Source organism: Coregonus clupeaformis, chromosome 33 (assembly GCF_020615455.1).
Source record: "Coregonus clupeaformis isolate EN_2021a chromosome 33, ASM2061545v1, whole genome shotgun sequence".
Lineage (NCBI taxonomy): Eukaryota > Metazoa > Chordata > Actinopteri > Salmoniformes > Salmonidae > Coregonus > Coregonus clupeaformis.
In genome coordinates this window covers 37,487,285-37,513,067 of record NC_059224.1, presented here as the reverse complement: position 1 = coordinate 37,513,067, position 25,783 = coordinate 37,487,285, and the positions used below count along the sequence as shown (strand labels likewise).

General features: G+C 43.9%; 1 protein-coding gene across 1 annotated transcript in view; it reads right to left on the bottom strand.

Annotated features, from left to right (window-relative positions):
- Positions 1-1,140: 1,140 nt before the first annotated feature.
- LOC121549093 (ezrin-like) overlaps positions 1,141-25,783 on the bottom strand; it is a 46,421-nt gene continuing 21,778 nt past the window's right edge. The window contains exons 4-15 of the mRNA XM_041860928.2: positions 24,577-24,672; positions 22,025-22,147; positions 21,773-21,924; positions 21,252-21,335; positions 20,772-20,918; positions 15,412-15,508; positions 13,979-14,142; positions 12,847-12,977; positions 10,987-11,147; positions 2,335-2,427; positions 1,794-2,078; positions 1,141-1,462 (exon numbers count right to left, since the gene is read on the bottom strand). Of these exons, the coding sequence (XP_041716862.1) occupies positions 1,298-1,462; positions 1,794-2,078; positions 2,335-2,427; positions 10,987-11,147; positions 12,847-12,977; positions 13,979-14,142; positions 15,412-15,508; positions 20,772-20,918; positions 21,252-21,335; positions 21,773-21,924; positions 22,025-22,147; positions 24,577-24,672 (1,698 nt within the window). The 3' untranslated portion in view covers positions 1,141-1,297. The remainder of the gene's footprint in view (positions 1,463-1,793; positions 2,079-2,334; positions 2,428-10,986; positions 11,148-12,846; positions 12,978-13,978; positions 14,143-15,411; positions 15,509-20,771; positions 20,919-21,251; positions 21,336-21,772; positions 21,925-22,024; positions 22,148-24,576; positions 24,673-25,783) is intronic.

The following is a 25,783-nucleotide window of genomic DNA, read 5'->3' as shown; positions in this document are numbered from 1 at the left end:
TGAAAATGACGATAATACCCTTTTAGTATAAAAGCAGTTTGAAAAGATCGCCTGACATTTTGGTGGGATGGAGCTTAGGCCTTTCCATGGTGACATCACCATGCAGTAAATTAGTTAATTGACCAATAAGAAAGAGTTCCAAACCGCTCTGAAAAAAGCTAGTTTTCAGTCTCCACTCAGATCACTCCCAGACAGTCATAGCAAAATTGTTGCTTGAGAAATTGCTCTTTGTTAAGAAGCTATTTTTGACCATATTAATTGAAGACAATCACAGTGCTTAATTGTTACCCAGAAATGATTTGATAGAGATAAAAGGTCCAATGCAGCTGTAAAAAAAAATATATATATATCTTTAATTTAGTGACCTAAAAGAAAACCTTATGAAAACACAAAACTATCATTATTTTGGTCGATATATAACTTTTGATAGATATAAAATGTTCTCATGATCATTAGAATAGCAAAAATATACAACCCAAGATTAAATGACCCATATACCATATAAATATTCAACTATTCATGATTTGCAAGCTACTGTAGCGCAATATTAAACATAAATGAAGTGTTCAAAATATGGAAACACTAAATAAAACATTACATAGTACAGTTTTCTGAGAGTAAATGTTTCATTATACTGTATTTTCCCCTTTCTGAGTGGTCCCTGTGAAAAACAACATATTGCCCTTTTTCCACATTCACACATTTAAGAAACATAAAGCGAGACTCTGATTGGCTGTACTTTGTCTATCATGTATACATCATGGCGTACTATAATTGTCTAGTCCCACTACTCATCATCACACCTTTGGTTAAAAACAATGGTGATTGATTTGGTTTGATCACATCAAATTACATACAATCAAAACAGAAAGAAAATTTGTTATGCTAAAAGGAAAGAAGAAAACATTTTATTTGGCACTAAAGCCCCCCACACTGCCTGACAGTTTATTAAAGAAGTTAGCTAGCTCCCTAAGGGGTAACTAGTAAAAGTGGTGATGCAGATATGTCACTCACTCTTTATACTGCTCCTGTAGGTGTGATGAATTCACTAATGTAAGTCACTCTAGATAAGAGCGTCTGCTAAATGACTAAAAAGTCAAATGTTTGTGCACCCACGTGCATGTGTGTATGTATAGTCAGTCAGTCAGTGTGTCAGTGTGTGTGTGTGTGTGTGTGTGTGTGTGTGTGTGTGTGTGTGTGTGTGTGTGTGTGCGTAGCAGTGGAGGGATTAGTTCAGACACTATTCAGAAAGGGTACGTGGCTGTGAGGCCCTCGTGACCTAGGGGAAAGGGCCCTCTTATAAGGCCTCAAACTCATCGATCCTCTGCTTGGTGTTGCCTGATCGGATCTGCCGCAGGGTCTTGTACTTGTCCCGGCCGGCGCGCACGTTCTCTGTGTGGAGCAGGTCGTTCTGGGTATGCTTAGTGTCGTCACGCGCCTGGGCCAGCTCCGAGCTCAGGGCCTGCATGGAGGAATAAGTCGATGAGTCGACAAGAAGTCAACAAGGGAGGAACAAGCCAAGGACATAAGTCAACAAGAGGACAACAACTTAACTCAAGCTGTACTCAGTCAGAGTAAGAGAGGGAAATGTCCTAGGCTCACCCTGGGCAATAGTGTGGGTGTAGGACAGCAGATATCTATAGGTTGATGTGTTACTAGTAATATAAAATTCAAGACAATGATTTAATGAATGAATGAATGAATGAATGAATGAATCAAGTTATCAATCCATCACTCAACCCATCAACCGATCCCTGCAAACTCGCACGGCTCTCTGCGAACTCCTCTCTCACCATAAGCTGCTTCTGCACGCGCTCGTTCTTCTCGGCCTCAGTGAGGCGCTCCTCCTCCAGGCGGTGGTCGTTGAAGCCCTCGTTCTGCAGTTCGGCGCTGTATGTGCTGTTGTTCTCCTCACTGTCGTGGTCGTTCTGCTCCTCCGCCATAGTCATCACGTCGTGGTTGTCCACGAACATGGGCACCTCCACAAACATGGGGGGAGGGGGCGGCGGAGGAGGGGCCGTCATCACCATGTGAAGCTCCTCCTTGGTCTTCAGCAGGTCGTCCTGGGCCTCCCGGGCCTGCGGGTTGGGAGGGAAAGGGAGGGGGATGGTGGTCACGGCAGTTATTAACACAGAACAGCGTCTGCTTAATGATGTAAATGTAAACACCCTAGAATGCCCCACATTACAATGCAACCTTCAATATCAATAGTAAGTGACTGACTGTGTGTGTGTGGGCACCTGTGTGCGTGTATGCACATCCAATTGTGCGTGCTTGTGGGTGCGTCCATAGGCCCGCATGCGTTTTGTTCACGTGTGTGTGTGGGCGACTCACCCTGTGCTGCCATGTGTCGGCCTCTTCCTCCTTGCGTCTCTTGGCCTCCTCCAGCAGGGCGATCTTAGCCGTGTGCTCGGCCAGCTCTGCGGCCTGATAGAGAGAACAGAAGAGGGGAGAGGAGGGAGAGAGGAGAGGACTTAAACATCTGGGCGAGAGAAGGAAGACGACAGAGGAGGTGGAGGGCTACAGGCCACAGACAGTAAGGGTACAGTAGACAAAGGACTACAAGTCTGTGGGAGGGGATGGAGAGAAAGAGAGGGGTGTAGGGGAAAGTGTGGAGGAGGACTACAGGTTTTAGTAAAAAGTGAACATTAGGACAGAGATGGATGGACACTGTGGGTGTGGGGAATGTATAAAAGTCACCTTACAGAAGAGAAAAAGGAGAAGCTGAGAGTACTGTGGTACAGTAGAGTGAGTAGGCCAGAGTTCAGTCTGTCTCAACATGTGCTGGGGCTAATAATCTGGTGATGAGGTATAATGACCAGTGTGGGCCACCATGGTTTGATTTCATTTATTAGGATCCCCATTAACTGACGCCAATGGCAACATCTAGTCTTACTTGGGTCTGACACGGCAGACAAAATATTTTAAAATGTACATACGTGTGTGTGCATCTATCAGTTACACATACATGTCAGTACATACACACAAGTAGGTCACATGGGGGAGAGGCGTTGTGCCGTGAGGTGCTGCTTATTTGTTTGTTTTTTAACCAGGTTTGCTGTTCACTTGCACTATATAAGATGGAAGGGAGTTCCATGCACTCATGGCTCTCTATAATACTGTACGTTTCCTTGAATTTGTTCTGAATCTGGGGACTGTGAAAAGACCCCTGATGGCAGTGCTGTGTGTAAATTGACTATGCAAACAATTTGGACAGCTAGTCTTACTGGGGTCCGACACATAACAAAAAATACATTACAGGCAAAATACTTTACAATTTACATGTAAAAACATGAATGTGTAGTGTGTGTGTGCATCTATCAGTTACACATACATGTCAGTACATACACACACGAAGTAGTTCACATGGAGCAGAGGCGTTGTGCCGTGAGGTGTTGCTTTATTCGTTTTTTAAACCAGGTTTGCTGTTCACTTGCACTATATAAAGATGGAAGGGAGTTCCATGCACTCATGGCTCTGTATAATATTGTACGTTTCCTTGAATTTGTTCTGGACCTGGGGACTGTGAAAAGACCCCTGGTGGCATGTCTTGTGGGGTAAGTGTGTGTGGCAGTGCTGTGTGTAAATTGACTATGCAAACAATTTGGAATTTCCAACACATTAATGTTTCTTATAAAAACAAGAAGTGACGCAGTCAGTCTTTCCTCAACTCTTAGCTAAGAGACTGGCATGCATAGTATTAATATTAGCCCTCTGATTACAATGAAGAGCAAGACATACCGCTTTGTTCTGGGCCAGCTGCAGCTTAACTAGGTCTTTCTTTGCAGCACTTGACCATATGACTGGACAATATTCAAGATCAGATAAAACTAAACCTGCAGGACTTGCTTTGTGGAGTGTGTTGTCAAAAAAGAAGAGCGTCTCCTTATTACGGACAGACCTCTCCCCATCTTTACAACCATTTAATCTATATGTTTTGACCACGACAGTTTACAATCTAAGGCAACACCAAGTAATTTAGTCTCCTCAACTTGTTCAACAGCCACACCATTCATTAGCAGATTCAGCTGAGGTCTAGAACTTAGGGAATGATTTGTACCACATACAATGCTCTTAGTTTTAGAGACGTTCAGGACCAGTTTATTACTGGCCAACTATTCCAAAACAGACTGCAACTCTGTTAAGGGTTTCATTTGACTTCATTAGCTGTGGTTGCTGATGCATATATGGTTGAATCATCAGCATACATGAACACACATGCTTTGTTTAATGCCAGTGGCAGTTCATTGGTAAAAATAGAAAAGAGTAGAGGGCCTAGAGAGCTACCCTGCGGTACACCACACTTTACATGTTTGACATTAGAGAAGCTTCCATTAAAGAAAACTCTTTGAGTTCTATTAGATAGACAGCTCTGAATCCACGATATGTCAGAGGTAGAAAAACCATAACACATAAGTTCTCAACAACAGGTTATGGTCAATAATATCAAAGGCTGCACTGATATCTAACAGTACAGCTCCCACAATCATCTTCTTATTAAATTCTTTCAACCAATCATAAGTCATTTGTGTAAGTACATGTTGAGTGCATGCTGAAAGTCTGTTGTTCATTTGTTTACAGAGAAATAGCATTGTATTTGGTCAAACACCATTTTTTCCAACAGTTTGCTAAGAGCTGGCAGCAAGCTGATATGTCTGCTGTTAGAACCTCTGGTCTGCTAGCCCCCCTACCTCTACGGAAGCACAGTTCCCGCTCAGCCCAGTCAAAATTATTCGCTGCTCTGGCACCCCAATGGTGGAACAAGCTCCCCCACGACGCCAGGACAGCGGAGTCACTGACCACCTTCAGGAGACACTTGAAACCCTACCTCTTTAAGGAATACCTGGAATAGTATAATAGTAATCCTTCTACCCCCCCTTTACTACCATTGTCTTTGTCTAAACTAACACCTGACTTATTTAACCTGCCAGCACTGACTTGTTTAAAGAAATGTACTTATTATGATCAACATGTAGTTGTCCCTGATTGCACTGACTTTGCTCACAGCTGCTTGTTTGAAGAAGTGTACTTACTGTGATCAAGATGTGGTTGTCCCACTGGCTATCCTAAGTTAAATGCACCAATTTGTAAGTCGCTCTGGATAAGAGCGTCTGCTAAATGACTTAAATGTAAATGTAAAAGGCTGCTTTACCACTATCGGGTAGACTTTGGCTTCCCTCCTGGCCTGAGGACAAATAGTCCAGGTAGCCATTTGATTAGCTGTTAAGGAGTCTTATGGCTTGGGGGTAGAAGCTGTTAAGAATCCTTTTGGACCTAGACTTGGCGCTCCGGTACCGCTTGCCGTGCTGGAGTCTGACAATTGTTAGGGCCTTCCTCTGACACTGTCTGGTATAGAGGTCCTGGATGGCAGGAAGCTTGGCCCCAGTTATGTACTGGGCCGTACGCACTACCCTCTGTAGTGCCTTGCGGTCGGAGGCCGAGCAGTTGCCATACCAGGCAGTGATGCAACCAGTCAGGATGCTCTCGATGGTGCAGCTGTATAACTTTTTGAGGATCTGAAGACCCATGCCAAATCTTTTCAGTCTTCTGAGGGGGAATAAGCTTTGTCGTGCCCTCTTCACGACTGTCTTGGTGTGTTTGGACAGTGATAGTTTGTTGGTGATGGACACCAAGGAACATGAAGCTCTCAACCTGCTCCACTACAGCCCCATCAATGAGAATGGGGGCGTGCTCGGCCCTCTTCTTTTTCCTGTAGTCCACAATCATCTTCTTTGTCTTGATCACATTGAGGGAGAGGTTGTTATCCTGGCACCACATGGCCAGGTTTCTGACCTCCTCCCTATAGGCTCTCATCGTTGTCGGTGATCAGGCCTACCAATGTTGTGTCGTCTGCAAACTTAATGATGGTGTTGGAGTCGTGCCTGGCCATGCAGTCATGGGTGAACAGGGAGTACAGGAGGGGACTGAGCACACACGTGAGGGGCCCCCGTGTTGAGGATCAGCGTGGCAGATGTGTTGTTACCTACACTTACCACCTGGGGGCGGCCCGTCAAGAAGTCCAGGATCCAGTTGCAGAGGGAGGTGTTTAGTCCCAGGTTCCTTAGCTTAGTGATGAGCTTTGAGGGCACTATGGTGTTGAACGCTGAGCTGTAGTCAATGAATAACATTCTCACGTATGTGTTCCTTTTGTCCAGGTGGGAAAGGGCAGTGTGGAGTGCAATAGAGATTGCATCATCTGTGGATCTGTTGTGGCAGTATGCAAATTGGAGTGGGTCTAGGGTTTCTGGGATAATGGTGTTGATGTGAGCCATGACCAGCCTTTCAAAGCATTTCATGTCTACAAACGTGAGTGCTATGGGTCGGTAGTCATTTAGGCAGGTTACCTTAGCGTTCTTGGGCACAGGGACTATGCTGGTCTGCTTGAAACATGTTGGTATTACAGACTCAGCCAGGGACAGGTTGAAAATGTCAGTGAAGACGTCCTGGTAATACGTCTGGCCCTGCGGCCTTGTGAATGTTGACCTGTTTAAAGGTCTTACTCACATCGGCTACGGAGAGCGTGATCACACAGTCGTCCGGAACAGCTGACGCTCTCATGCATGCTTCAGTGTTGCTCGTGTCACTGGACAGCTCGCGGCTGTGCTTCCCTTTGTAGTCTGTAATAGTTTGCAAGCCCTGCCACATCCGACGAGCGTCTGAGCCGGTGTAGTACGATTCAATCTTAGTCCTGTATTGATGCTGAGGGCATAGCGGGATTTCTTATAAGCGTCCTGGTTAGAGTCCCGCTCCTTTAAAGCAGCAGCTCTACCCTTTAGCTCAGTGCGGATGTTGCCTGTAATCCATGGCTTCTGGTTGGGGTATGTACGTACGGTCACTATGGGGACGATGTCATCGATGCACTTATTGATGAAGCCAGTGACTGATGTGGTGTACTCCTCAATGCCATCGGAAGAATCCCGGAACATATTCCAGTCTGTGCTAGCAAAACAGTCCTGTAGCTTAGCATCTGTGTCATCTGATCACTTCTTTATTGACCGAGTCACTGGTGCTTCCTGCTTTAGTTTTTGCTTGTAAGCAGGAATCAGGAGGATAAGAGTTATGGTCAGATTTGCCAAATGGAGGGCGAGGGAGAGCTTTGTACGCATCTCTGTGTGTGGAGTAAAGGTGGTCTAGAGTTTTTTTCCTCTGGTTGCACATTTAACATGCTGGTAGAAATGAGGTCAAACGGATTTAAGTTTCCCTGCATTAAAGTCCCCGGCCACTAGGAGTGCCACCTCTGGATGAGCGTTTTCCTGTTTGCTTATGGCCTTATACAGCTCATTGAGTGCGGTCTTTAGTGCCAGCATCGGTTTGTGGTGGTAAATAGACAGCTACGAAAAATATAGATAAACTCTAGTGTGGTCTACAGGTAAATAGTGGTAAATAGTGTGGTCTACAGCTTATCATGAGATACTCTACCTCAGGCGAGCAAAACCTTGAGACTTCCTTAATATTAGATTTCGTGCACCAGGTGTTGTTTACAAATATACACAGACCGCCACCCCTTGTCTTACCGGAGGCAGCTGTTCTATCTTGCCGATGCAGCGTATATCCTGCCAGCTGTATGTTATCCATGTCGTCGTTCAGTCAAGAGTCGGTGAAACAGTTTTTAATGTCCCGTTGGTAGGATATTCGTGATCGTAGTTCATCTATTTTGTTTTCCAATGATTGTACGTTGGCTAATAGGGCTGATGGTAGAGGCAGATTACCCACTCGCCGTCAGATCCTTACAAGGTACCCGACCTACGTCCCAGATATCTGTCTCTTTCTCATGCGAATGACAGAGTTTTGGGCCTTGTCGGGTGTCTGAAGAAAATCCTTCGCGTCCGACTAGTTAAATAAAAAATCTTTGTTAAGTAGGAAGTGAGTAATCGCTGCCCTGATGTCCAGAAGCTATTTTCGGTCATAAGAGACGGTGGCAGAAACATTATGCACAAAATAAGTTAGTTACAAATAACAAAGAAATACAAACAATATCACAATTGGTTAGGAGCACGTAAAAAAAATCTCCTCCAGCGCCATTCTTTTTAAATCAGTTTGTGTGTAAGTGTGTGTGTGTGTGTGTGCTGCGGGGTTGAAGCTACGAACCCGTAGGCTTGGCTCTCTCATCCCTTCCAGGCTTTTCAGAGCGAGGGTGGACAATGAGCCTCAAGGACTTACAGATTGCTGTCATCTTGCCGTTCTCCTGTTTAAACTCATCAAGCTGACCCTGGGAGAACTGCAAACAGTTTTTCAGGTCCTGGACCTCTCTGGTCAGGTCATCCATTATTTTATTAGTTGACTCCATCAGTATTTGGACAAAACACTTGAAACTATTTTCTTGTTGTTGTAACAACTGCTTGTAGAACCTGTGATCTGGAGACACCACTGTCCTCAATTGTACTCCCACCGGCTTTGGTCTTTGTCATGGTAGCAACGTAGGTTACGCTGTTACTCCTCGCAGTTCCAGACAGGGCAGGTCGCAGGGAAGATTGAAAACAACAACAACAAACAGCACCAGAGAGTGGAGAGTCCTATAGTTGTGGTCAAATATATTGGCACCCTTGCACGATTCAGTATCTCTTCTCAAATAAATTGGAATTGAAAAAACGTTTGGTGTTCACACGTGTATTTGTTTGATTTACAACTGCACAGGACCAAGAAATACAAAATCGAAACTAAAATTATGATTTTTCAAAAGTAAAAAAAAAATGCCTTGATTGAAATGAATTTGGTTGGAGGTGTGTAATTTCTCACCTGTGGTAAGTTGCAGGTGCCTACAGGGTAACAATAGCCATTCAACCAGTTTTGAAAATAGAAAACAGAACATTATGCTCCAATACACTCCATTGTAAAGTGCAAAGGTGCCAAAATATTTCACCGCAACACTGTACATTAGAGTACAAGTGCTCAGTGTAGGGCTCAGCACTTCAGGACCTGGGGTAGAGCTGGTCATTTATCAGAGAGTGCGACTGTCATCTTGGATCTCCATTCTCTACATGGATCTTGATGAAAGTTGGACAAAGCAGGGAGGTCAGAGGAGAGCTCTGAGTCTGAATAGCCTCCAAGGAGATGAGGGGGCCTCGCTCCAGGGTGAAGTTTAGGATCAGCTTCCACTCCCGCAATCCTAACCTTAAAAGGTTAAACTCCACCACTTTTCAACCTACTTTTCATTATCTCCAGCACAATACCAGTGTCATTTCTAAATTTTGTAGTAGAAAAAAAAAAGTAAAACAGTTCTACCCGATGACATCATCATAAGCTTAAACATTTTAAAAACAGTGATTTTCAAACACTGAGTTTCGCAATGACGTGTGTCGAAAAAAAGAACTCCCTTGGGCTAGAAACTCGTTGTAGGTTTTGAAAATCACTGTTTTTTACTTTTAATCCTACCCTGTGATGTCACAGAGAAGCATTTTTTTAATTATATTTTTAACCTCCGATCATAGAAATGTGCTTTCACATATGTAGACACTGGTCTGGTGCTGGAGATGATGAATATGAGGTTGAAAAGGGGTGGAATTGCCCTTTAACCATTAGCGGGGAAAATGTCTAACTGACCCAAGATCAGTGTCTAGAGGCAACTCCATCCTACACCAGGTGACCTCTGTCTGCAATGCACCAAAACAATGTCTGTGACTGACAGGTTTTCACCAGAGCCAACCAAGCAAGGGTTCTGAATACACACTGTGTCTGTTGTCGCAGTGTGTGTGTGTGAAATCTAGGGTTGTAAATACTGCACACACACACAAAGCCCAGCACAAAAGCACGACACACACAGTGTGGATGTTTGACCATAAAACACCACTGTGAAGTGTGCTGTAAAATTGGTGGCTGGCTGAAAAAGGCCCAACACAGCCTCCATTGAAAACACTCAACAGGTTGCTAGGCTAGACTGGTGCTTAGTCACTGGAGCTTCCAGTATACCTAGTTAAAGCTGAGGAGATTGAGGAAAAACAGATGATAATGTTGCAGTGTTCATACTAGTAGGGCCTATAGGGGTCATGACGATGCAATACATATTTGTGGAAAGCCCTATTAGTGCAAATACATCTGTGCTTCTACATCTGCATTGTTTGCTCTTTGGGGCTCTTTGGCGTTTTAGGCTGGGTTTCTGTATAAGCACTTTGTGACATCTGCTTTATAAATACATTTGATTGATTTAAAATATATTGTAGCCTACATTACTGTTTATTGTCCATCCTGTTGCCTAGTCACTTTATCCCTACCTATATGTACATATCTACCTCAACTACCTCGTACCCCTGCACATCGACTCAGTACTGGCACCCTGTGTATATAGCCAAGTTATCATTACTGATCGTGTATTTATCTGGTGTCTTTATCCGTTTATCATGACAAAGGGCTCTGTTATGGGGTTTGTTCAGAGTGGCTGTCGTCTAACTTGTCCCTATCAAAACAGACTCAGTGTTCCACTGTCGATAGCCTAGTGAGAGCACACTTCACCCTGGTCTACAGGTTTCCTGTCAGACCTGTTAAAGTGACCCTGAGGGTGGTCTGGTGCAGAGCAGGGTGGGCGCTGTCTGGCATAATGGGATGCGCTCCAGTTTTACGGTGGTGAAGGACATTATTACGATGTCTTGAGGAGCAGTCTGGTACAGGTTTTGTTTGCTCTTTAGTGCTGAACAGCGGTTATTTCAGCTCTACACAGTTCGCTGCAGTGAGGTGTAGTTCGGAGTTGTATATGCTAAAGAGGTGGTGCCTAGGCTTTAGCTCAGTGGGCTAACTGTCTTGTGGCGTGCAGGAGAAGACCTGAGTTCGAACTCTGGTCGGTCACATATAGATACATAAGTCTATTTCAGCATGTACAGTATAGGTCCATTTCAGCATGTACAGTATAGTACAGTGTAGTACAGTGTAGTAGGGTTATAGTGGCGTTTCAATTGGCTGTGACATGGTAGTGCTAAAGGACAGCTTAGCAAGGTTATTGGGGGGTTGTGACATGGTTGTAACATGGTTGTAACATGGTTGTGTGGTGGTTCTCACCAGCTGCTCCTGGTTGTGCATCTGGTCCTGGGCGTGGCGGGCCAGCTCCTCCTTGGCCAGCAGGGCGGCCTGACGCTCAGCCTCCAGGCGGGCTGCCTCGTCCTCCGCCATCCTCCTCTCCACCTCCAGCTGCGTGGCACGTTGCATCTGCTCCTGGAGGTCTGGAGAGGAGAGACCGAGAGACCGAGAGACAGAGGTGAGACACACAAACAATGACGCGCGCGTGTATTGTGAGATTTTATATTCTGTGCAACGTGTTATGCTGACTAGGGCAATAAAGACGACCTGGAAGACACCCAAACACACATGCTACTCATGCAGGTCAGACACAGAGAGCCTCAAAGAGATAAGAGTGACACTGACAGGAATAGACAGATAAAAGACAGATACGCCTCTGCGAGACAGAGATATTTCTAACCCAATATACATTCAGTGTGAGGCACACAGATGCACATAGCTACACTGAGAAACACATACAGAACAAGATGAACACTACAACCACATGTAGCAAACATGAGTTTCCTAACAACTCTCTAGCATTACACAGAGAGAACTGTGTAATGTAGCTCAGTTGGTAGAGCATGGCGCTGGCAACGCCAGGGTTGTGGGTTCATTTCCCACGGGGGGCCAGTATGAAAAATGTATGCACTCACTAACTGTAAGTCGCTCTGGATAAGAGCGTCTGCTAAATGACTAAAATGTCAAATGAAAAAACTGTCACAGCTCCCTGCATTACTAACTGATAGACCAGGGGTACTCAAATATTATCCTAGGAGGTCCAAAGTACTGCTGATTGTCTGTTCTACCTAATCATTAATTGCACCCACCTGGTATGCCCGGTCTAACTCAGTTCCTGATTAGAGGGGAAGAATCGAAAAAAAGCAGTGGTCCAGATTTGAATTTGAGGGTGATAGACCAATAACCAAGTGAAAATTCTGCCCTGCATAAACCTCCAAATTACACTACATGTCCAGTACTGCAAACTGCTGTAAAAAAAAAAAAAAATTTAAAAGAAGGACAAAGGACCGACCTCTGCAGCAGGCCTTCAAAAACGAAGTACAAAATATTACAAACTTACAATTGCAAAACACACCACTATCAAACCATCAGGCACTTACTGTAGTTACATGGCTGCTCTACTTCCATGGTGTATCCGTAAACCCTTTCCACAGCTATATTCATGCAAATACTAATCCTGTGCGCCACGTAAATCCGACAGACCGCACTATATGGTAAAGACTGAATGGCGATGAACCCTGAATAGAGGGTTACAAACAAAGGTCGATGAGGAATGCCTTATCAGCCCGATTGCTGATATCTAACCCTGTAAAAACGGTACCGCCGGGCTATCTAAGGTCCACAGTGACAAAGTCACACATAGCACAATGCCACCTGTTTATTACCTCTGAATTGAAACAACCAGAGTAGTAAAACTATTGAAATGCAAATTGTCATCAACTGAGAACCATTTTCTCAAATATCGTTACTGTTTTAAGCTCTCTTTTATATGCGGCATAAAAATGATGCACGCACGTATAAAGTATGAACGCACACCAACACACACACAAATTCCACAGGTACACACACACTCTCTCTCTCTTCCCCCCCCCATTTCTTTCTTTCTCACACACATGGACGCACACACACACCCACCTCAAATCAAATTTGATTTGCCACATGCGCCGAATACAACAGGTGTAGACCTTCCAGTGAAATGCTCACTTACAAGCCCTTAACCAACAATGCAGTTTTTTAAGATGGATAAGTATAAAATAGCAAACAATCCCATTTAGGTGATAAATGTGCTCTGGGTGACCCTAGTGTCCTCCCCAGTCAGACCCTGTTCTCCCTCGGTCCTACCTTTCTCTGCCTTCTTGGTCTTCTCCTCAAACTGGTAGAGCCTCATCATCAGCTCCTGCTTCTCTCGCTCCATCTGCTCCTTCTCTTTCTCGATGGCCTCCCTCTTCTTCTTCTCGTTCTCCAGCTGGGTCCTGCAGATAAGAGAGGGCCGGTGTGAGCCACAAAGAGGGGCTGACGTGTGCTGGCTAATAAACTATTCAACTGGCCCCTCTCGCAGTGTGTGAGAGCACACACTGATTTTACGCACATTGAGTAGAGACACACACTTTGTATACGTTGTACACACAGCCACACACACATGCGCATGCACACCCACCCATACACACAAAAGCAAGCAAACACATTCGGGGGGCACAATGTAGCAGGCATAACTGTCATTCTACACATAGCCTTTGTAGTTTGTACTGTGATTTTAAATAAGCTGGTTTACTTTCATTATACAATGCAGCCTGTATACCTCTAGTGTACACATGTACATTACATTTCATTGTAATGCATAACAATCTAGTCCAAAAACACAATGAACATTCTCCAATAGATCATCCCCACCAACTTCCTTTCCCTTTTATTGTGTGGGCTTGGCAGTGTGGGGAAAGTCCTGCAGGCGATTTGTATGTGACAGACCTCGGCCATGTACAGCGTCATGAATGACTGTTACATCATGTTGTTTGAACAGCTGTGCAGAGGCGATACTGTCCAGATAACACTAGCCAGCTCCCACAACCTTGTCTTAACGTCGCTTCACTCACAGAATGAGGTCATGCTTTTGAATCATCAGCGCTACGCTGGGCTTAATCTACTTATGCTAGTGACCTAGCGCTGCGGTACTTCAAGTACCTGTGAGGCCTACAAAGGTGCTGAGCATGTCTTGCTGTAATGAAGAGCATGCTAATAAGCTTTGGAGCAAGAGATTCATGCTAGGATATGAATAACGCCATATATTTGCTACTACGGACAACTATTATAATGTGAAGTGGGATACAATCTCTTTTTGTGAGTGATATTCTGAATCTGATCAGGTGTTTGGGTAGGGATGGAGCAAAAGCAAGTACATCCAGTTGTTCTCCAGGAGGAGTGTTGACCATCCCTATTCTAAACTCACACACACACACACACACACACACACACACACTTCTCCAACTGTTTCTGGTTCTTCTCCTCGCGGGCCTGGGCCTTCATCTGCTGCACCTCGATGGTGTCAGGCTTGCGGCGGCGCATGTACAGCTCGTGGTTGCCCATGCACAGCTGCAGGATGCGCTTGTTGATGCGCAGGCGAGGGGCATAGAACACAAAGTCCTGAGAGAAGAAGAGTGTGAGAGAGAGAGAGGATGAGAGATTGATAGTGGGTGAGAGAGGGGGAGGGGGGGTAGAAATAAAAAGAGGGTGGCGGCGAGAGTTGTGGGGGAGAGAGAGAGACAGAGGTGCGAAATGGAGAGATGTGGCGAAAAAGAGGTGGAGGAGGGTGGAGAAAAGAACAAAACTCAGGTCAGACAAAACAGTTTTGCAGACAGCATGTCTTCTGTGCTTCCCTAATGTTGAAATGACAAATGGTTTACTGTAGGCAGGTGTAGAGACTTGCACGCTGCATGGCAACGCGCACAGCGACCATTTGCTTTGGATGGAAAGTGGAAATGGCAGCTGAAAGAAGCAGTAGGAATGACTTAACCTTTCAGATGAAGGAGACACTGCCCATCTGCGCTTACTGACCAGTTAGGCTGACCACATACACACGCATGCACACACACACACACACACACACAAATAGTGGCTTGAGCAGAAGAGATGAGGTCTGTTGAGCGTAGAGGCTTGATGGACATTAGAACATTAGAAGAGCACTCAGGGTGAGTCCTAACCAACTTGTGTGTGTGTAAGTGTGTCTGTGTGTCTCCCTATCTGTGCAAGCAGGGGCTGGAGCCAGGGTTCTGTTGACAATGGGAGTTGGGACTGAGGATAGCCCCAAGGAGACGGAGCAGGAGAGGAGAGAGGACGCAAGCAGGCAGAGCTGGGAATATGGGAGGTAAGGTAGCCAACACAAACTGTACCTACAGTAAATACAAAGTAAAACATCTTCCTGTATCTCTTACTTTACACTACATTGTGTTTTAGCCTGGTCCCAGATCTGTTTGTGCTGTATAGCCAGCTCCTATGGTTGTTTGTTTTGCATAACACTGACCATAGAAGTTGGCTTTACAGCACAAACAGATCTGTTTTATATTAGTCCATCGTGACATCTGCTGCAGCCGTTTCCTAATGCTTTCAGATTGTTTTCATTGTGATGTTAAATGTGGTGTGTGAAGACAGTGTGTGATGTGGTGAATAGTATCGATCATCAAAACAGTGTTATTGTGGTTCTGCGTCATGGCGACCTGTGTCTGATGCTTGATTCACACTGTAGGGCTGACCCAAACTGTAATGTGTTGGCTTGGATATTTTCTGTTCACATTGTCCTTTCCAGCAGAGTTCCAGCAATTCTGGTGAATGCTTAACCAGGCCAGCCCGGTACAGTTGGGCTTAGCCTGGCTTGGCCCTATTTGTGTGAATCTATGGTGTTTAGGCGTAACTCACCGGGGCCTTCTTGTCGATGGGCTTGATGATGAACTTCTTGTCGTTGAAGGAAATGTTTCTGATCTCGCTCCAGGGGAAGCCGATCTTTGGGGTCAGTCTGATGGGAGAAATGAGGCAAACCAGTGTTAGTATTGTACATGTTCTTACATGGCTTAATAGTGGACATTACAATGTTAATATTCCATAGATTTATTCCAGATTATTTCCCAAATCAAAATCCAGGGTTTTGGTAGCCAAATCTTTTCATTGAAACCAACCAAAGCCAAATTATTTCAATGTTAGTGGAAACACTGTCTCAAATGGCACCTTATTCCTTATATAATTCCTTATAGGCTATGCAATACATAGGGAAAAGGGTGCCATTTGGGACACAGCATGGGATCAGTTGTAGGAAACAAGTGCAACAAATCTGAAATAGGATATGATTCATTCCATGTAAATGTCTGAGGCAGGACTGTGCGTACTACTGCATTGTACATGTTGGCCTCTGTATCAATAGGGCTAGGTGCGAGGAATTTCAGGCGGGGCTCGTCCATTGTGTGCCGGAGAGAGAGACATTGGCTGGTTCTTTACTTGGTCCCGTGTAGCTCACTTGGTAGAGAATGGCGCTTGCAATGCCAGAATTGTGGGTTCAATTCCCACGGGTGACCAGTATGAAAATGTATGCACTTACATTTTACTGTAAGTCGCTCTGGATAATAGCATATGCTAAATGTAAAACGGACACACGCCACGCGGACACATACATTAGGCTGTATATAGCCATACGGAGGATGTAATATGATCCGCCTTACAGTGTCACACTGCGAAACCCTTCTGCTTCCTGAACTGGTATTTCAATCAATTACAGACCCTGGCTGACATACAGTGCCTTGCAAAAGTATTCATCCCATACAGTGCCTTGCAAAGGTATTCATCCCCCTTGGCGTTTTTCCTATTTTGTTGCATTACAACCTGTAATTTAAATGGATTTTTATTTGGATTTCATGTAATGGACATACACAAAATAGTCCAAATTGGTGAAATGAAATGAAATATAAATTACAGAAAAGTGGTGCATGCATATGTATTCACCCCCTTTGCTATGAAGCCCCTAAATAAAGATCTGGTGCAATCAATTACCTTCAGAAGTCAAATAATTAGTTAAATAAAGTCCACCTGTGTGCAATCTAAGTGTCACATGATCTGTCACATCATCTCAGTATATACAGTGGGGAGAACAAGTATTTGATACACTGCCGATTTTGCTTTGCATTGTGGAGAGGTTGGAGTCTGTTTGATTGAGTGTGTGGACAGGTGTCTTTTATACAGGTAACAAGTTCAAACAGGTGCAGTTAATACAGGTAATGAGTGGAGAACAGGAGGGCTTCTTAAAGAAAAACTAACAGGTCTGTGAGAGCCGGAATTCTTACTGGTTGGTAGGTGATCAAATACTTATGTCATGCAATAAAATGCAAATTAATTACTTAAAAATCATACAATGTGATTTTCTAGGATTTTTGTTTTAGATTCCGTCTCTCACAGTTGAAGTGTACCTATGATAAAAATGACAGACCTCTACATACTTTGTAAGTAGGAAAACCTGCAAAATCGGCAGTATATCAAATACTTGTTCTCCCCACTGTATACACCTGTTCTGAAAAGCCCCAGAGTCTGCAACACCACTAAGCAAGGGGCACCACCAAGCAAGCGGCACCATGAAGACCAAGGAGCTCTCCAAACAGGTCAGGGACAAAGTTGTGGAGAAGTACATATCAGGGTTGGGTTATACAAAAATATCCGAAACTTTGAACTTCCCACGGAGCACCATTAAATCCATTATAAAAAAATTGAAAGAATATGGCTCCACAACAAACCTGCCAAGAGAGGTTCCGCCCACCAAAACTCACAGACCAGGCAAGGAGGACATTAATCAGAGAGGCAACAAAGAGCCAAAGATAACCGTGAAGGAGCCTACACTCCACAGAGCTGGGCTTTACGGAAGAGTGGCCAGAAAAAAACCATTGCTTAAAGAAAAAAATAAGCAAACACATTTGGCGTTCGCCAAAAGGCATGTGGGAGACTCCCCAAACATATGGAAGAAGGTACTCTGGTCAGATGAGACAAAAATTGAGCTTTTTGGCCATCAAGGAAAATGCTATGTCTGGTGCCAACCCAACACCTCTCATCATCCCGAGAACACCATCCCCACAGTGATGCATGGTGGTGGCAGCATCATGCTGTTTGGATGTTTTTCATCGGCAGGGACTGGGAAACTGGTCAGAATTGAAGGAATGATGGATGGCGCTAAATACAGGGACATTCTTGAGGGAAACCTGTTTCAGTCTTGCAGAGATTTGAGACTGGGATGGAGGTTCACCTTCCAGCAGGACAATGACCCTAAGCATACTGTCAAAGCCCAGACCTCAATCCAATTGAGAATCTGTGGTATGACTTAAAGATCGCTGTACACCAGCGGAACCCATCCAACTTGAAGGAGCTGGAACAGTTTTGCCTTGAAGAATGGGCAAAAATCCCAGTGGCTAGATGTGCCAAGCTTATAGAGACATACCCCAAGAGACTTGCAGCTGTAATTGCTGCAAACGTTTGCTCTACAAAGTATTGACTTTGGGGGGGTGAATAGTTATGCACACTCAAGTTCTGTTTTTTTGTCTTATTTCTTGTTTGTTTCACAATAAAACATATTTTGCATCTTCAAAGTGGTAGGCATGTTGTGTAAATCAAATGATACAAACCCCCCCAAAAAATATATTTTAATTCCAGGTTGTAAGGCAACAAAATAGGAAGAATGCCAAGGGGGGTGAATACTTTCGCAAGCCACTGTACACGTGAGTAATCTACAAGGGAATGTAAATGACTCTTATTTAGAGTAATCTCTAACTGATAGGTTAGGTGTTGTATAAGGTAACATCTCCCAATAACTGTTATCCACAGAGGTGTGTTTCAAAGAAAAATTATAATTTTACCAGTCAAATCGCTAGGGTCAGAGGCCCGTTCTAGAGATTTTATTTACATTGTGTGTTCTGGGTTATGTAGAATCTCATGGAAATGTAAACATGTATTTGGATGGATTTATTCAGCAATCAGGGACAATCTAGGACAACATTCACATCATATACCCTCCTTTCTGGTATAGGGTCAAAATGGAACCCTGTCCTGATAGCTAGCTATTCGTCTTATACTGAATGAGGGTGTGTGCGTTTGTTTGACAAATTGCCTAAGGCGTAAAACATTGGCATGATGGCCATATCTGACACAAAAAGGAGCAATGGTATGCTAGTGTGGGTGTCTCAGCAGGGTCTAAGGAGTCTACACTATGCACTCTGTATGTATCTCAGAGGCCTTGGCAGTAGTAGTGCTGCGTATTGTATGTAGCCTGCTGCCTTCGTTGAGGGGAATGCACTCTAGGTCAGCCTGGCATTCTTAAGTCCCGCACAGCTTGAAAAACCAGTAGGCGTCGCCATGGTTACAGCAGAGTGCACTGCGGCAGAGAGGCATTTCTGTTGCCGAGCCCCAGAGTGCACACACACACCCACCCGTGCGCGGCAGCACACACACACACACACACACACACACACACACACACACACACACACACACACACACTCAAGGACACAAACACTCAGAGCCTTACAGACAGACACAGAGCCCTGTGTTTGTGTGTCTCTCTCTTGCCCCATTTTCTCCTTGGTTCACCAGATTCAAGTAAAAATAAGAGTGTTAGATTCACTTTAAAGCCCTTCTATGGAACAATTGTAGTTGTAAATAAACACTGACTTTAAAGAAACCCTCTCTCAAACATATATCCATATGTGCTTTGTGTGGATTTAAAGCTAAGCATAAAACCCCCAGACAATTTGGACACAAGCCACAATAATGTGGGTAGAGAGTAAAACAGTGGGAAATCCCAAAAGATACACTCAAGTTAGAATTAAAGCACTACCATCTGTGGCCAGACAGAGTCCTCTGGGTGGCGGCTGAGTCGATACATTTTCTCATTACCCACCCAAGGAGCCGTATTCACTTCTCACTAGGATGAACTGACCTTGGACCACACTGCTTTGAATAGACTTTTGGCATGGAGAGTTCAAACAGTGCATGGAGCTCTAAGAAGGGCGCAACGACCGTTGTCAACAACACAACCAAGCAAGAGGTTAGTGCACTGTACTCCAAACACTACTTTGGCACGTCTGCCAGACATTGGTTCAAATAGTATTTAATTATCTACTTTGCTGTGAATTTAGCTGTGCTTAATTGAGTTTGTCTGGCCCGATGGAGCCAACGGAGTAGTCCCAAAAGTGTTAACTGCAAACCCAGCCCATCTTGAAAGGAAACAACTATTTGAACACTGGTCTGATGTCACTCAGCCAGTGGTACTGATAGAGGGTCAGTGACTGCAGGACTATCGACTATATAAGGAACACTTCTATTATGTCATAATCTACTTTAACCCAGTAATTTAACTCACCGGGAGCAAGTATTTACCAAATAATCACGCAGTTACCGCTTGTATCGCGTGAGTGATCTGGTCAAATCTGTATCTTTATTTTGAGCTTTAGCAAAGTATTTGGTGGACCGCAAACTCGCACAACAACCTTGGGTATGATGGAACAGTAAAAGCTCATCAAAAGAGAGAGACAGTGGAAGGGAAGAGGGCTGTAGTAACTTATTCCTGTAATATTGTCTGGTGAGAATGATCTTCGTTGGTACTGATTAACTAAAGACATGGGTTAACCAGGACAGAAGTCCATTGGAATAAGGCTACAATGTCTGAAACCGAACTGTAGCGAAGGCCGGAAAACAACCCGGTATCGTTGTCAAGCAGAACCAGAATGGGTAGATGGACTACATGACTTTAGACCTGGGTTCAAATAGTATTTGAAATCTTGCCTGGCTCAATGGAAGTAATGGAATAGTGGCAGTGGCACCCCAGGCAGCAGCAATTAAACACTATTTGAACACAGTTTTGCATGACTTGACCCTCTAGTGCAGAGTCTCAATCCTGGTCCTAGACACCCAAAGGGATGCATTTTGGTTTTTCCCCCAGCACTAACACACTTGATTCAAGTAATCAACTCATCATCAAACCTTTGATTATTTGTGTTTTAGAGCTAGGGGAAAAACAAAAATGTGCACCCCTTTGGGTCCCCAGGACCAGGACTGAGAAACACTGCACTAGTGGTCAGTTCAGTGAGGGAACCTGGGTGGTGTCCTGTAGGGAGAAAACGTTTTGAAACAGACAAACAGGGAGGGACTACCTGGACTTGTCCAATAAGAAATGCTAATTTTAAATGTTTCTTTGCTAAATGTTTTTGCTACAGTGTGACCTACTGAACACAACTCTGAAGGCTATTTCTTACTTGTCTTCCTTCTCGTAGATGTTGAGTCCAAGGGCGTCCACACCCAGCCACAGCTCGGTTCCTTTCTTGTTTTTGATGTTAAAGTAGTTGACTCCGTACATCTCCAGGTCCTGGGCGATCTTCAGGTATTCCAGCATGGCATCCTCCCTGTAGGATCAGACATGGAGAAATTAAGGAATGGTTTGGTATTTGATATTATTTTATTATTGTGTCCTTGTGTATGGTACTGTGGTGTGGTGTGTTGTATTATTGTATTGTATGTTATGGTATGGTATCATGTATCGTATTGTATCGTATGTTTGTGTATGAATGAACCCAGGAAGATAAGCCCTGATCAACTAATGAGCATCTTCATAAAGTCATATAAATAAAAACGGAAATAATTGCTAACTGAGGTAGAGCGAATCAGGGAAACCTGTTTCATTATGACAGGGACACCAACATACAGACTCGTACAAACCAACACAGAGAGGAACTCACTTGAGCATTCCTCGGTGTTCCTCATGCCACACCTGGATCCTCTCCTCCCACTGCTCCCTGGACAACTTGTGCTGCTCCAGAACACTGTGAGAGAGAGAGAGGGAGAGAAGGAGGGAGGGCAGAAAGGAAGAACAATGGAAGAATAGAAGAGTGGGCAAACAGAGAGGAGGTATAATGAATAAAGGGTACTCATGTTATGACCAATACTGGATTTCTCATGGCATGGATTTCTTCTCATCTATGTGAACACAAAACGTGATCCTGTTCCTGTCTATCACAGCAACACAGTAAGCTATTGTTTGGAGTCTGTATTCCTGCCTAAGTTCCAATGTCCATACTAGCATACCACTTAGAATGCACGCCCTCAATACATTGCTACATATGAAGAAAGTAGTGTGCTTCATGCTAGTGTAGCTATTGGAAAATAACTCTAGGTCGTTTCTTAAATGGCACCATATTCCCTATGCAGTGCACTACTTTTGACCAAGGCCCATAGAGACTGGAAGTGGACCGGCGCTCACCGCTGGGGCAGCAGGCGGTCTGAGGTGAGGTAGCCGGGCCGGTGGAGGTCCCGGGTGAAGTCTCCGAACTTGGCCTGGACTGAGTAGGAGGCCAGCAGCACGGCCGTCTCCGGGGGGCAGTAGACCTCGTCGCTCAGGATGCCCTCCTTTACCTGGACACACAGGCACAGACACGCAAAAAAACGTGTGTGTGTGGGTGTGGTGTGTGATGTGGTGTGTGTGTGTATGTCTGTATATATGAGTGTGCGTTACCTGCAGGAAAAACTGCTTCTGGGTGATGTCCTGGATCAGCTCCTCAGAAACGTCCTCGGGGAAGAACTTGGCGCGGAACTTGAACTGCAGCGGGTTCTCCTTCTTCACGTCCTGGGACGACACCTGGGTTGGAGAGAGAGGATTCATTGATCATTGATTGATGACATTTATTGTCCCCAATGTCCTTCAAGAGGAATCGGCATCCCAAATGGCACCCTATTCCCCATATAGTGTGCTACTTTTGATCAGAGCCCAGGTGCCCTGGTCAAAATAAGTGCACTATAGGGAATAGGGACAGGGCCAAAACACTTCTCAGCTCACAAGTGAAATATACTGTGTACACACGAGACGCATATAAATCACAACGAGAAACAAACAGAAAACAGTGAAACATAATACCCCTCCACCTGAACAGGGCAGCTAGGCTACCTATGAGGGTTAGAGGGGAGAAGGGGAATGAAATGTTACAGGGTGTTCACATATTCCTCATATTTCCTCAGGGTTGAAATGACCATTACAGAATAAACACATGAATTTCACATGTGAAGTGTTCCAAAAACACATTTTCATATGATCACCTGATCCTATGTCAAGTTAATGTAAAGCAACACGTGAAAACAGCACATGTGAAGTGTTCCAAAAACACGTTTTCACATTATTTTAGTGGAATCATGTGATTTTCCACATGTGAAATCATGTGGCTTTTCTGTAAGGGGAGATATAAATGGAATCCATGGCATCCATGATATGCATCACCAGTGTTAGGGTTAAGGCATTATTTTTAAACCCTTTAATGGTTCCAAACTGCAGGTTTATACAGTTGAAGTCGGAAGTTTACATACACTTAGGTTGGAGTCATTAAAACTCGTTTTTCAACCACTACACAAATTTCTTGTTAACAAACTATAGTTTTGGCAAGTCGGTTAGGACATCTACTTTGTGCATGACACAAGTAATTTTTCCAACAATTGTTTACAGACAGATTATTTCACTTATAATTCACTGTATCACAATTCCAGTGGGTCAGAAGTTTACATACACTAAGTTGACTGTGCCTTTAAACAGCTTGGAAAATGTATCAAAAGTAGTGCACTACAAAGGCAAAAAGGGTGCTATTTGGGCTTCCAGTTTCATGAGTAGGATAGGATTGGATAAACTTTATTGTACCCGAGGAGTGAAATTGTCTTGGATGCATAGTGCTGCATAAAAAAAATGCACTGTCATATTCCTCTGTAAAAGAGGATGTTTGTTTAATGACTTTGGCCTCTTCCTCTGTGTTCGCTCCAAAACAGGAACCAAAAGGTCTTGAGGCGAATGGGAAGCAAATGGGGCGGCTGTGTGAAACGTCTGGAATATTCCCAATAGAGCCGGGGAATGTGTGCTGATAGAGCTACTGTGAAGTAGAGCTGCGTAGAGTCAGCACACAGCTCACTGCACTCCAACTGGCCTCTATCGCACTCCTTTATTTATAGGTATGGACCACTGGGTTGTCAGTACATTATAATGTTCTACTGTAAGTGCCTCACTGTCTGTGTCCTCAGTAAAACTGTACTTCAAACGTCCTGGTGAACCCACAACCGGCCTAACACCTTTCGCTGTAAACTAAGTAAAGTTACTATACTACCCCATAATGTCACTACGTATACACTAATGCTAATAGTCTAGCTCCTCACATTGTGCCGTAATGCTAATGCTGCAAGAACAAACAGTTTATTAGCCACGCAATATAAATCAGCCCAAACCAAATACTGTAAGTAAGATGAAGTTGGTGTTTTTTTGTGACCTCCATGATGTGATAACCACAGCCATTGTATACAGTACATACCTGTACGTGTCTACATACATCTCTGGTGAGAACCATTGACGCATTTGGAAATTCTGCACATCAAAACAGGCACATCTCCATTCCACCGATACAGGTGGATGTGCTTTAACTATACTGTTGATACATATTGCATTGGGTACACAGCATACACTCCCCCAGAGAAGTAGTATCTTGGTATCTAGTGGTTCACTGAGAGTTCACACTACCGGCTGATTACGGGAACATCAGGGGACTGGAATCGGCTGTGTCCCAAATGGCACCCTATTCCCTGTATAGTGCACTACTTTTGACCAGAGCGCCATGGGGCTCATCGATTTTCTTTGCCATAATAACTAAAATCCCATAAAAAATGACAATTTTAAAGAAAGTTGACTGAAATAAAGGGAGATTAACAATTAGCCACCGGCCTGCACACGAAGTAGGAGTGCGAGAGAGAGCGTGGCCATAATACAGTGAGTGAGTGGCTACTCATTGACTGAGTGAGTGGTAGGCAAATATAGTATGGAGTGATTTGACCTGCCTCTCAAAAGAATGTGCTCTTTTTGTATGGCCCATTTGATTTTGTTTGCAGCGTTTTAAGAATGAATAGGAAATGGTTTGAGAATGCCTGAGCAGATATCAACAAATATTTGTTCATGGTACTACTTCAGGCACCAAACATGGGACTTGTCGAGAAAAGTGAAACATTTTCAATCCATGGTCTAAATCTTGATTAGATTAACCTTACCTTTTTGTCAAGCTTCAGCCAGGTGAGGTATCCTTTGCCGTCCATATACTGAAGGCCAAAGTACCAGACTTCCCTCAAGCCGATGGTCTTTACCACCTGTGGACGGAAAAGAGAAAGTAAATAAAAGTACAATCAACTCTGTCAGAAAAACTAACTGTGACACAAACTGTACACAAGCCACAAAAAAAGAAAATACACTACAAGGGCAGAATCCTCGAAATGTGTGAATTTAAAAATTGTGCATTGATGTCAATTAACGTTTTTTGTGAAAAATGAGTTACGTGCGCAGATATCAAGTCTGGCCTAAATGAATGAATACAATAAGTGCCTTCAGAAAGTACCCCTTGACTTATTACACAGCCTGAATTCAAAATGGATTAAAAAATATATTGTTTTCACACATTTACACACAATACCCCATAATGACAAAGTAAAAACATGTTTTTTGAAATTTTAGCAAATTTATTGAAAATGAAATACAGAAATTCTCATTTACCTAAGTATTCATACCCGAGTCAATACATGTTAGAATCACCTTAGGCAACGATTACAGAGCTTTGCATACCAGGATTGTACAATATTTGCACATTATTTTCAAAATTCTTCAAGCGCTGTCACGTTGGTTGTTGATCATTGCTAGACAGCCATTTTCAAGTCTTGCCATAGATTTTCAAGCAAATGTAAGTAAAAAATGTAACTAGGCCACTCAGAAACATTCAATGTTGTCTTGGTAAGCAACTCCAGTGTATATTTGGCCTTATGTTTTAGGTTATTGTCCTGCTGAAAAGTGAATTCATCTCCCAAAGCAGACAACCAGGTTTTCCTCTAGGATTTTGCCTGTGCTTATCTTTATTCCGTTTCTTTTTTATCCTGAAAAACTCCCCAGTCCTTAACGATTACAAGCATACCCATAACCAATGTTCCCAGAATAAATATATCAGCCCACGCAGAGAAGCACGAGATTGAGCTTCACTCAACTTTCTAGAGTTTTCCCCGTTAGTTAATACTATCAACGTTTCCCTTTACTGTGGGAATTGTGATTGAATCAACGCAATATTAGCCACTTTCAATGCAACATACCGAAACAAAACTAACTATGCAAGAGATTTTGTTGTAAACAGAACGCATCAGAGTAGGATTCTATTGCATTGACAGGCACGACTCAGGCCCGTACTCAACACAGAACGGTGCGCCATAACCAATCAGA